Source organism: Argopecten irradians, chromosome 1 (genome assembly GCF_041381155.1).
Source record: "Argopecten irradians isolate NY chromosome 1, Ai_NY, whole genome shotgun sequence".
Classification (NCBI taxonomy): domain Eukaryota; kingdom Metazoa; phylum Mollusca; class Bivalvia; order Pectinida; family Pectinidae; genus Argopecten; species Argopecten irradians.
In genome coordinates this window covers 35,112,831-35,126,508 of record NC_091134.1, presented here as the reverse complement: position 1 = coordinate 35,126,508, position 13,678 = coordinate 35,112,831, and the positions used below count along the sequence as shown (strand labels likewise).

At 34.3% G+C, this 13,678-nt stretch overlaps 1 protein-coding gene and 1 long non-coding RNA gene across 3 annotated transcripts in view; one reads left to right on the top strand and one right to left on the bottom strand.

Annotated features, from left to right (window-relative positions):
• The window catches only part of LOC138325602 (uncharacterized), a 47,789-nt gene that overhangs the window by 32,996 nt on the left and 1,115 nt on the right, over positions 1-13,678 (bottom strand). The window contains exon 2 of the long non-coding RNA XR_011208805.1: positions 12,907-13,024. This is a non-coding gene — a long non-coding RNA (uncharacterized lncRNA). The remainder of the gene's footprint in view (positions 1-12,906; positions 13,025-13,678) is intronic.
• LOC138325571 (sestrin-1-like) overlaps positions 5,939-13,678 on the top strand; it is a 57,144-nt gene continuing 49,404 nt past the window's right edge. The window contains exons 1-2 of one of the 2 annotated variants that reach the window (XM_069271334.1): positions 5,939-6,086; positions 6,287-6,619. In XM_069271334.1, coding sequence (XP_069127435.1) covers positions 6,317-6,619 — 303 coding nt within the window. In that variant the 5' untranslated portion in view covers positions 5,939-6,086; positions 6,287-6,316. Of the gene's footprint in view, positions 6,087-6,286; positions 6,620-13,461; positions 13,558-13,678 lie in introns of those variants that run through there. The other variant, XM_069271352.1, reaches the window with a different exon arrangement.

Sequence of the window (13,678 nt, the reverse complement as noted above, 5' to 3'; positions counted from 1 at the left end):
TAATACTTGTTGGTCAGTTAGGTTAAATAAAAACAAATTGTTTATTTGTAGGTTAAATAAATAAATAAATAAAGTATCTGTTTAGCTGCTTATTGGTAAAAAAAAATTCCAGATTTTAACTAACAATGAGAGAATTTAATTTTAAGAGGATTTCAACATACAGGGTGTATATGATTGAACCATATATTGATATTTCGCGGATCAAATTTTCCGTGGTCAAGTCCCGCAAAATCGAGAAAATACCATCACCACAAAGTATTAACCGGCTGTATGGTATGTATGATAAAGATATTAGCTATATAATTCTCATCCTATGAAACAAATCAAAAAATTTTATCATCCCCCCACATATGAAACATCATCAAAAGAACTTCAAATGTTGTACTCACTAGTATAGCAGCATACATATTTAGACATGAGGACAGAATGAAAATCATCACAAACTTCAGTAGATAAAGCAGTATTATCATAGACAATCCTATATACTCTGCATGTATCGTTACAATTTATTCAATTGCATGGTAGAATTTTTCATTATTTATTTATTTCAATTATGAATTGAATACAAGAAGATACTGTTTGAAGCTGAGTTATTATATTTGATATAGAATATAGGTAGGATTGGTGACATGAATAGATTAATAGCTAGGGCTGTATTCTGCTTTACTTTGATCATATATCACCATTTTAAGTGCTATTTTTAGCAAAAACGTCTTCTGTCAAGAAAAAGATTGTGTAGTCCTGGTGTGAGGTGGTTGTTCGATGGAAAAGGTTTTTGGCGATTTCTTTGACATGTTTATCAAGCGTCTGTCAAAACAGGTTTTTGGACTCTTACCAAGTGAATCTTGGATTAGTCAGATTTTGGTCAGGAATTCAAATGCTTGATAAACTGCTATGGAAAAAAAATTATGAATATTTGAAATATTTTATTGGTACCTCACTATACGTAATGTGAAATTTGTTAATTACTTAAATGTTAGATATTGTAGAGTAAGAGCACAGATTTGTAACCCTAACACTTACACACGAGATAGTGGTAACTCTTTTTACTGTGATTTTGCAGGTGAAAGAAGACAAAATAAAGCTTGACAGTGTAAAGTGGAATAGTTTGTGTTTTATCTGCTGTCTGTAAATTCCAAACTGTCAGTGGCTCATGAGATAACTTATTTTTCTTTGCACAAAAACAACATAGTGATTCTCTTAGACGATATTCATATTTTTTCTGATGATAACAGCTGAAGTTTAATAGCTACGAGAACCCTGAATCACAGGGGCTGAATCATACAGAGCATGAAGCAAGCAACCAAAGGACAATAATGAAGTTGTAAATATTGATAAACAAAATGTATGCAGGACTGGGCGTGCATATTAGCTATTTATATGTACCGCAGCATAATGAAATTGATTAGCAAACATGTTTAAAGTTGTATCATCATAAAAATATTAATTGGAGAATAATGAAATAGATCTGTCAATTAATGTCTTGCTACATCAAAGGAATGTTCAACAGTAAAATAAACAGACTTGATACAATGTCTTCTTATAAAGTAAATAAAAAGCTAGCTCTGTCTTGACTAAACCTTAAAGTTGTATTGCTGCTAATTTCACTGTAACGATATGTAACTTAAACATTTGATATTTAAACATTGACTAGGAATCATATATTCCTGGTTTTGAATAAAGCGCCTTCAATCACCGCCATGTTCAGTGACTTCGGGTTTTGTCGGATTCCTAATCGTATCACGTGACTGACATTCGACACGACCTGCACGTGGTAAGCCAGGTAACTAGCGTAAGCACACATGTCTTTGTTTACGTTTTCCTTCTGGCCTATATGAGCAAATCATGCTAGTATATGTCCACAGATTGAGTATTTGAAACATCCAATTTACACATTACCGTAAAATGTTGTGTGTATCAAATATTGTAATGTGCGAGCATTATTTTATTTGTAGATAGAGTCTGATGAGGTCGACCACATATTTTGTTTATGAAAAATTGTTGATATTTTCTCTTGGTTTCACAACTCTCGTTTTACTTCGAGATTGTCGCGACAATGTTCGGAAGAGTTCGGAATGATTCGGCATCTTTCGAGCCTATTTTTCACGTGTACACGTTAAAAAGATTTTTTTTACTTTTATAATTAAAGATACTTCCAGTGCTACAACTTATAAAAAGTGGTAAAATTAGAAAGTTTAAACCTCAGGCAGACGGAGAAAAATATGTGTGTAACACTTAAACAGTTTTCACTATGACCAAAAGAGCGAAAGTTATAGACCATACAACTTTAATTATCATAAAATCCTGTATGAAAAGTACATGTTCTACGAGTGTGATTTGGCTGAAACTGACATGGTCAAAATCCGAAATCCAAAGATGGCCGCCACAGCGCTTGACATGGTCCGAAAAAACAGCCGCCATCTTGTTTTTTGGCTGAAACTTGCATGAAATGATCCCCAAGATGGCCGCATCTTAAACGCGGTGCGATTTGGCTGAAAACCTTGCATGAAATGATGCCTGACATGGTCAAAGATGGCCGTCCACAGCCGCCATCATTGAAAACACATTTTGAACTTCTTGTATGAGTTCTACCGGTGCGATTTGGCTGATACTTGCATGAAGTGATCCTGACATGGTCGCCGACAAAGTGTTGTTATTTTTTTGGGTCGATCTGAAAATCCAAGATGGCCGCCTACTGCTCCCAAGTAGCAAGTTCTACCGGTTCGTCAATCAACCGCCATGCCCAACGTGGGTGTTGACAGGTCTTTAACACTTCCATAATTGTCACAAGGTTGGCTGGTGCTTTCAAATGTTTATTATACACTTTTTATGATGATTTATGCAGCAGGTTTTGTTTTTCTACAATATTATGATATTTCAAACAAAGCCATATATATTTATAAATACATGTAGTCGTAAGGGCATTTGGTTTGTTCAAAATTATATAATTGTCAATGTTGAAGGCACCATACGGAAAATTCTCCTGGCTTTAAATCAAATACTGGTATCAGATGGTCCAGATGCATCGAATTGACTTGTACAGTGTAATAGATTTAGAAGTGGTATATACATTGCATTAAATTATATTTATGTAAGGATTTTGTTACACAATGGAAATATGACATTTTGGTGACAAACATTTAAAAAAAAAAAAAAAAAAAAAAATTACAATTCTGTCATTTATTTAAACAATTTTGTGTTGTGTATAAACTCCTTATATTAACCATAAGTGACAACATTAAGTAATGTAGTGTTGTAAAAAGGGAAAAACACTAACAATGTCCTATTACTGGCCAGGGTCATTTCAGGACATGCCAGGTTTAGGAGATGGAAGAAAGTTTGAGGACCTGGAGCTGATTCAAACTCATGACCCAGATAGAGGAAGAGGGCTTGTTAGGACATCTTAACCACCACCCGGCCACCTCAGCCTGCCATTACTTCAGGATATTCAAAGTTAATAAAACAAGCTTAATATTCATAAATAAATTCTATGAGTTTAATGAATTTTATATATTATTTTGCCGTAAATGCTCTGTTACACACCGCTTATTGTGGTAATTCTAGAAACTTCTAAAACTCATTTTAAATTAATGGAACCCAACTATTGACAGTGATATAACTTTTACCTCAACAGACAATCATACAGCATTAATATGTATCCTGTATGACAATTATGACACATCCTGAAAATATGAGATATGAACAGGGTAATCTAGCTTACAAATCAGACATTGTGTTGAATAGATAAGATGACGTGTACCTTTAGTATGCCATGAACTAATGGTCTCTGAAGACGATTAATATGGCACATTTACCGCCGAAACAATACAAATTATGGCAAACTTTCCCCCCAAAATACAGCCGAATGATGACGTAGATTGTTTCTTTTTCAAGTTTTGTTTTACACTGTAAAAGTCTATATGATATAAAAAATATATGAGACACTGATATAAAAAATTATCCAATCATGTGGTCATTTATGAAAATTGAATTAATAAATAATTGAATGAATACAGGGACGGCAGGATTCTTATGATCTGGTATCAATATATATATAGAATGCCAGCCTTACAAAACTCAGTTAATAATATCAACCATGGGCCATAAATAATACCATTTCATTGCAAATCAGCATCAGATCTCAAAGGGGTTCACCTTAGGACAATCATTCAAAAATACATGTAGATTATATCCCCTTGCCTGAGTAGATAACCTCGGCTCCTTCTTTCATATAATTAAGCTTAGAATTTCTTTTCTAATGGACATACAGTGATATTTGTGATGGAAAATAATTAGATATGTAAAGCCATTACTGGTAAATAAAAATATGTATTCTTAATGCAATGATTCAGAAATACATGTAACAGGAAAATTTGAATATGAATTGTTGTTTCACAGTCTTTAAAATAAAACTGAATTCTCGTCCATTCACCAATACAGCTTACTAGTTACCGTAAATGATAAGCACACTGTCAACCTGTTGGGTGCATCACACTGACCCTCTTCATTAAAAAGTATCCCCCATCGCCATCGTGATACTTGGATGATGGGTAGGGGGGATACTAAAGGTCAAGGGGTGTTTATGATGGTGAAATGTGGTAATTAAGCAATAGGATAAGAGATGGACACAATATTTTTTGCATCATCAGATTATTTGAGCTATATAAAGAGCAGAGCAGGAACCCATCCACTAGACTGGCTACCAAACCCTAAGTTGTTGATAAGATTTTCTCAGCAGTATTCTAATATTAGATTATCTCCCCCTAGATTATCAAGCCAAATTCTAGTGATGTTTTTAATAATCTGGAGATAATTGGTGGGCAGTCTACCTATCCACATGAACCATCCGTCATTAGGCCTATTTCTCAATAGTTTGCAATATTTTACAACAAATATCAGCCAATAAAAAATTTGCATTAATGATTTGTTTGAAATATATCTGTTCACTTCAATGTGTTGTACAATACAAGTATTATACATGCCTGATTGCTAGTAGCGATATAGCATGTTAATGAAAGTCATACAGGACCACAATTAGCATACACATGTATCATGTCACTTCTTACCTGTAAGCATATAAAACATGGGTGGTCTAAAAGTGAGAAAGGGTCAAAGGTTACCATTTTCTGTATCAAGTATCAGCCTGTCTATATTAATTAAACAGTATATTTTTGTTGAAAGCCCAAATTAAGATAAAGCATTGTCATACATTGAATCATATGTTCCCTGTGAACTCTCTCTATAAGTCTATACTAGTCTTAAATCACAGCATATATATATTTTTACCCAATAGTATAAAAGTTTGATTTGATACATTGTATATAGAAAATTTAACTGATATATACATGTATTTATCATTATATTAAGGATGTGGTTCTTCCATATTTGTGCTCAATTTTCATTCTTCAAAAAGAAAAATGATTTGTGTACACATTTCTTGTACTGTCTATGATATGAGCTATAAATTCAATGTACCTGATTATACTCGATACCTTACTTGAAATTTATCAATACAACTCATACAAATAAGTATACAGTAATGTATAATTCATAATTCTCTTTCTATGGGCATTATTTTTAACAATAAATACGAAATAATAAATATTGTATTATGCACAGTTCAAAACCTCTTAAACCAAGAAAAAAATTACAAAAAAGAAGGTGTTAAATATATTTTTTTCCTTGTTATTTTTCTTATATCATAATCAAATGTGTGCATGTATTGTGTATTATCAAATTATATAAAAAAAACAAATATATATAGTATATTAAAATAATAAGTTCAAATTTTGAACGCTCTGGTCAAATAGGTCCAATTAAGAAAAAAAATATCAGGCATCTACTACTCTCTTTCAGTTACAGCTGTATAATGAACGATGGATGTGTCGGCAAATTTCATTGGTCCAGAAGTCGGTCGGGAACGCCCACTTTTGTAGTGTCAAGGTCGCAGAGCACAAGTGCACAGGTCAGCATGAGGAATTTCATCATCAATCTATCGGAATAATAACGTTTTTAGACGCAAATATGTATGTTTTAACATAAATGATCATTTTATTTACTACAAAAGATTCCACTTTAGCTTTGAGGTAAGTAAAATCCCGTTTAAATGCGAACTTTCATGCAAATTTGACGGTTGAATGTGGATCGGTAGACGAAAACCCAGTAGCCGCAGAATCAGCTGATCGTATTTTCTCCAATACTGTGGAAACTACCCGGTGACATTTTCAGTGCTTCAGCCTCTTGGTAATTAATGCAATACAAAATGTTGTTGTTTATGTTATTTTAGCTTAATTCTGGTTTCCACAAAGTGCTTGATATGGCTGAGGAGCCGTCACACATGAAAATCCGAGATGAGGATTCCCTACGATTTGTGCACTGCCTGTCCAACCGAGACCCGGGGGTGAGAAACAGGGCGTTTGACTCCATACTTAGGGTGTTCGATGCGTTGGTCGGGGGCTATGGCAGTCCTCCTGACATGAAGGGGATGACTACCATACAAGGGGGTGTCGATACGAAAGGAATGATTGACGAATATTTGGTGGACATTCTTCGGCTGTCTGTCCAGTGTCCATTCGAGGACGTGTTAGAAAGATGTAAAGAATTGCTGAAAGACATGCAGGTAAGAGTGATTTATCTTATCAATGATGATTGTGTCAAGAGATTGCATTTCCTTAAAATGGTGCAAGGTTGTGATGTTATCGAAAATGGGAGGTGGGAGGATGATGGGGATTTGGAAAGAAACTGTAAACCCATAACAGACACACCAAATTTTGTGCATTAATTACATGTAAAATAATACATTTCTACAACAAATATGGTACGTCAGACCAACTATCAAATCATTGAATACATCTGACATTGTATTCATGCAAACGCAGTTTTATCAATAGTATGTGCCACTCCTGTACCTTACCATGCCCCTCATTTGCACCCCCTCACCACCACCCCAGCCCCACCCCCACCCCCTCAACTGGGAATATATGACTTGAGTGACAAAGAGTGTTGAGAATCTTGAGAATTCATTTTGCAATTTCTGTGAGTTATAAAACCATGCAATATGACATCAAACTGAAAGTAAACATAAACAATTACACACATCTTCATTTATTTTGTGGGTAAAGAGAAATAATTAGGACATGACGGATCTAAGGTCTTGCATACATGCACATCCAGGTTTAAGCCCCGATCTTGTATTATAATAGTAGATTGGTTTTCAATTGCAACTGCAAAAATTAATTTGCTCTGTAGATAATGTCACTGTGTCTATAATAGTACATCTCATGTGAAAGGTAGCACTTTTATACTAACAACATTAAGCTGACTCTGACATGCTCTTTTCCTTTGAAATTAAATAAAAAAAAAATTTAAAAAAACATATATAAAACTTGGTCAGTAAATTTTGTTCTGACATGTTCGTTCCAGTCTTCTCCAGTCGAAACTTTGCTGATAACCTTTACATAGACAAAGAAATAACTGAAAAAAGGATTATCCAATATCCAGTTGTGATTTATTTTTAATAACATTGTTGCTGATTTCATACATTATGGAATGTTACAGTTTAAATAAACAAACAGGAGTGTTTATCTTTAGTCCAGACAACATATTACCTGTAAGCATCTCGTTATCTTACCTGTATCAGCTGATATACCAGCTATTGGTGGTCAAGTGCTTGGTTTTGATGCTGGAATTTTTTGAAGTTTCCCCCTGTGAAATTCCCGCTTTCACACTGTTAAATAACGCGTTCTAGCATTGCCCACCTACATAAATGTACTTGAGATATATGTTCAAGGCTTTTAAGCATTTGTCCAATACTTACCATAAATTTGTGGTTCTACACATACTGCAGTCTCCCAAAACATGCACACACTTCACACAGGCAACATTGTGAACATACAGCATATACGGGATGTTGCCCTTTAAAAATCTTATCACCCAACCATGATTCTGCACACTTAAGTTTAATATACAACATTAGCACACTCCTGAACATTCATAATGAACTATTCCATCCTTTGAATTAGAAGAGCTCAAATTTGTCTACAGGGGTGAATGATTTAAGTCTTTCACCATCCAAATGTTCATGATTCAGTGACGATTGGTAACCGTTAGAAGGTGGTAAAGCCAAATCAAACTAATAACTGGCGAGATAAGGGAACAATGTTACACTAGTACATGTAGACTGTAGTGCTAGCTCCTAATTGGTTGTAGAATAAATGGTTTGATTGGTATACCATCCACACAGAACACATATGATATTCGACCCAATGAGCGCCCAGAGTGTTTAAAACAAGAGGTGTTTGAAAACAGCAAAGCTCGCTTTTGGAATTTCTTTGATTTAAATCAGGTTCCTTGTAATTTACCAGTATTATAAAATATAGCAATGTCATTACATAACTTAATTTTTCAGCCCATTGGCCTCTTGACATTCTCAAAATTAAGCAGTTTCCCCCTTTCAGTGATTGTCAACACCCAATTGTAATCTTAAATGATTGTAGAAATCAATGTCAGTTGTGACGGATAACAGTATTACAAAACTTGAACCAAAACTTGGCTATTTTGGCCCATGAGGCCTCTTGAAAATTTTCAAAATCCAGCATTTGGCTCCTTTAAATGATTGTCCACACCCATAACAACAATTATGATTCAAAATGGTTATAGAAATCAATGTCAGTTGTGACAGATAACAAGTTTTCAACACTTGCACCAAACCTTAACCTGGAATTTCCAATGCCAATGCTGACGTACGCGACACAGACTCTGGAAGGATATATTCCGTAAGCCCCCTTTACTTCGAGAGGCGAGCTAAAAATGAAAAGGTGTTTAATAAGATGAAATTGTTGCAAACCTATACAGATTTGATAGTTTGGGTCTAATATGCCCGACAATTGAAATGAGGGCTCATGCAGGCCTCAATAAGGGGAGGGGTGCTTATAGGGACATGAGCGCTTATTGGGTTGAATACAGTATAGTGTTCAGTGAGTGATCTGTATAGGTTCTAGTTCAAATTTAGTTTTTATTTATGTCATGCGACCCTCTCCTGTTTAGTGTTACAGAAATAGCAAACTACTACAAGGACACCAGGTGTGTGAGATATATGATAGTTCTTTAAGGTTATAAATATGGCAAGAAGACCTACACATTCAGTTCAAGAGATACAGAATATGTACTGGTATTCTTAATAATTTATTCTTTATAAACTAATCTAGGTATACTTCAGGTATCAACGCCTTGTCCTACACATGTAAAGGTATATGCTGGTGTATCTATTTGACACAATAGAACAATGATTATACTGTTAAAATCACCTTGGTGGGATCCCAGGTATCAACTTCACAGATTTGGCAGGTTATCAGAAGGACGTAGATCTAAAAGTCTAAGAATAATGAATATCTTTGTTAAGCTCATTTTATGTCAAACTTTGGCAAGATGTCATTGTAAAGTACTTAGTTCTAAAAGGTAAAAGTACATTTAGTCCACCCTTAAAAGATAATCTCTGAGCATCCCAACCCATCATGATCACAATCTCATTTTCATTGTCAAAACAAGATATGCTCACAACACAAGAAAACATTCCCCTGTCCCACTCTCTAAGACCATAGAACAATAAAATAGAATGTCCCCACCCTTAAAAGTATATGCCCCCACCCTCAAAGATTACGTCACGTCAAAACAGAATGTCCCCGCCCTCAAAGATCATGTAACATGAAAACAGAATGTCCCCACCCTCAAAGATCACAGTACAATAAAATAAACTTCCCCACCCTAACAATACAGCACAATAAAATAGAATGTCCCCACATGCACCCTCAAAGATCACAACACAAAAAATATAGAATGTCCCCACATGCACCCTCAAAGATCACAACACAATAAAATAGAATGTCCCCACATGCACCCTCAAAGATCACAACACAAAAAATATTGAATGTCCCAACTCTCAAAAATCACATTAAAAGAAAACAGAATGTCAACACCCTCAAAGATCACAACACAATAAAATAGAATGTCCCCACATGCACCCTCAAAGATCACAACACAAAAAATATTGAATGTCCCAACTCTCAAAAATCACATTAAAAGAAAACAGAATGTCAACACCCTCAAAGATCACATCATAAGAAAACAGAATGTCCCCACCCTCAAAGATCACAGCAAAAGAAAACAGAATGTATCGGCCAACATGACCATCCCACACTTTTGATATTGTATTTATGTGCTCTTATCAACATTTCTAATGCTGAGGAAGAATGGTTCCTTTTGTTATTGTGGAAGATTGACAACAGGACTTGTACACGTTTTTGTAATTATTCAGACATGTTTTGCTTGCAATGCAGAATTTTATTCTAATGGAAAATGATTATACTGTCTGCATATTAAAATTGTCTGTAAATTTTTGATGCAATCAGCTTATTTTGAAAATGTTTTTCATACAAGCTAAGCGGATGTGACAAATATTAGCCCGGCTACAATGTCGACAACAAAACCTAGGTCATAAATCATTTTGTCAGGAAAACATATACATTTAGTTGTTTCATCTTGTGTTAATACTATGGTGCGTGTGATAGAATTTGTTAGCCAGCCATACTCTTTACAGACTGAACAGGTGTAAATCAGAACCACACCAAGTACGGTGCAGACGTTGTCTTCAAGTGCATGTCGGCATTATTTTTTGGAAAGTTCAAAATTGAAAATGTAGATCACCGCCAAACCTGATCCTAGGAGTGGCCAAACTCTCAAATATGCATCATTTAAAATGTTGAAATGAAATTGCCTTACTCAGAGTGACATGATCCATTAAACACCTGTTACAATCTGATGGACACCTTCTAAAGTATTCCAAGATCAAAACTCAAGAAACCAAACTTTCCTCACTCTTAATGTAATCTGATATATAATAGCAAAGATAGACTTTCACCACCCTCAAAGATCACATCAAAAAACTTTAGAGAAACTATCCCCATCCTCCAAGATCACAACTACATCACACATAAAAAAAGCTCTAGAGACTTTCACCACCCTCAAAGATCATATCTAAAAGCATTAGAGACTCTCCATCCTCTAAGAACACATTAGAAAGCTTTAGAGACTCCTCATCCTAAAAGATCAGATTAGAAAAGCTTTATAGACTGCCCACCCTCAAAGATCATATTAGAAAGCTTCAGACACTCTCCATCCTCAAAGATCACATTAGAAAGCTCTAGAGACTCTCATTCCTCAAAGAGCACATTAGAAAGCTCTAGAGACTCTCCATCCTCAAAGCTTTAGAGACTCCCCATCCTCAAAGATCAAATAATAAAGCTTTAGAGACTCCCCATCCTCAAAGATCACATTAGAAAGCTTTAATAATTAGAGACTCAACAGCCTCAAAGATCACGTCAGAAAGCTTAAGAGATTCTCCATCCTCAAAGATCACATTAGAAAGCTTAATTAGTGAGACTATATAACAAGAAAGACTACACCACAAGAAAGCTTTGTTAAGAGATCTGGAGTGTCCACCTTTATTATGACCATGCAAGAATTAAAGCTTCCTTTAGCCATTACATTTAAAACATTAGAATGACCCCATCGGCAAAGATAGCATAAGAAAGCATTGCAATACACCAGAATATCAAAAGTGATATTAATTCAACAATAATTGCCCAAAAGGTTTTTGGTTAAGTATCAGCACATCATCTGTGTTGTCTATCCAATTTGTTATAGGACAATTACGGTACAAACATTCCGTGTAGGACCATATTAGGTATATGGGGTATTCCCATGAAAGTTCTTATAAAGAGAAATCCACATTGTCCAACAAGGGTTGATAGCGGCAGTCCCTCCTCTAGGGACCTCTGTCATCATCAGTATAATACTGTATTATAGCTACATGATAATGATACATTGATCAATGCTATATGTAGTTCGTCTGATCAATATGACAGGAAACTAGCTGACGGATGACAGATTATTCTGTAAATTACATAAGTTATTGTCACTCTTATCTTGGTCAAATAATTACTAAGTCATTACATTTGAAGGTTAGAGATTCTACTGCAAAAAAATCCATATCCATATTTTCTCTACTTTGCAAATCATTGTCTTGATGTTCACCAACATTTAATTTTTGAAGTTATGAAATAATTATAAAGTGGTCTTCGAGGCAAAGCAAATAAATTCAATCGTTTAAGTTTGTCATTTGTCCTCTACTAAAATAACTGACTATACAAAAAACATTTATAATGGACACATCTTCATTCTTCATTGAATTTGAGTCTTAGCTCATTTGTTTTTAAAACTTTTATCACGTTACATATGTTGCTGTTTCATTTTATACTGTATACCTGGTAGCATGCATTTTACAAATGCTGAATTTGAAAGATAGCAACATTCTTTGCCAGAAGAGAAAACTAATGCCAGCATTCCTTCCGTTTATCAGAAAACACTGCCAAACAAATAAATTTTTAAAAGCTTAAAATACTATTTTGACAAGTGTAACTGTGGCCTTCATTGGCATGTTTTGAAGAAAGTTGCCAAAATCGTCAGTAAGTTTAAACTCTGATATTGTCTCTAGTTGCATCACATGTAATGGAAGCTGTTGACGGTAACACACAATAAGATATCTGATTGATGATACCGTAGGTTGTTATTTGTAAACACTGCAAGGAAGACTGAAGTTTATGGTTAGAGAAATATTATTCATTACACTGACCATAATTAGCTTAATTAACAATATACCCGTTATAATTATAGCAAGATTTAGATGTCCATGGAGGTTAGAGAAACCACATGCATGCTACAATATTTGTTCAAAACTTCATCAGTGGGTGACAAATGAAAATGAAAATTGATTAAGGACACATTTATTTATATTTTAAATTATTGTGTGATGTTAATATTATCATTAATTTGTACTATAATTTGTCTTACCTGTTTAGACCTGTTTTGGCCAAAGTTTCTCCATGTTTAAAGATACCTGATAGATATTTTCTTCCTGCTTGATCGCCTCAATGTTTAGACATTGCTATATTTATAGACTTGATGATTCCTGGTAAAAGACATGACATAGCACCTTTAAATAAACTATACTTAATGATCAGATTTTATATTGAAACCACCAAAGATGTATTTATTTTGTATGAAAGCATGATTTCCTTTTAAATTAAGAAATTCTATTGTTGTTTTTATTTACAAATACATGTGGTTAAAAATATGTTGTACTTTTGCTGTAAATCTTTAAAGACAAATAGACAAATCTTTAAAAAAATCTTTTCAAAGTGAACCGAAAGTTTGACTCATAATGCTATATTACGGACTACCTTTAAATAAGCCATTCTCAAGAGAAGTTTTTCTTTGTTAAACAAACCGAAAGTTGTATTATTTTTATGAACACACTCAATATTAGTTCAAAATGTAAATAGATAAGCGTCTAAAATATCAGTGATACAAGACAAAATTGTCACTGCAAGCTGGAGGCATTTAAGGCAATTAATGTGAAAAATGAATCGGATTTACAGGAAAATTCGCTGTTTGATTTACTGGAGAAGGGATAAATTTGTGAGAGCTCACATAAAAATCAATGTAAGTATTTTCAAAGGTTTTTTCTATGATCTCTAGGAAGATATTACAAACCTGAGTAAAATTACACAGCGGAATGATATGATGACAGATCATCTATGTTATATGACTAGGTGTTAGAGAT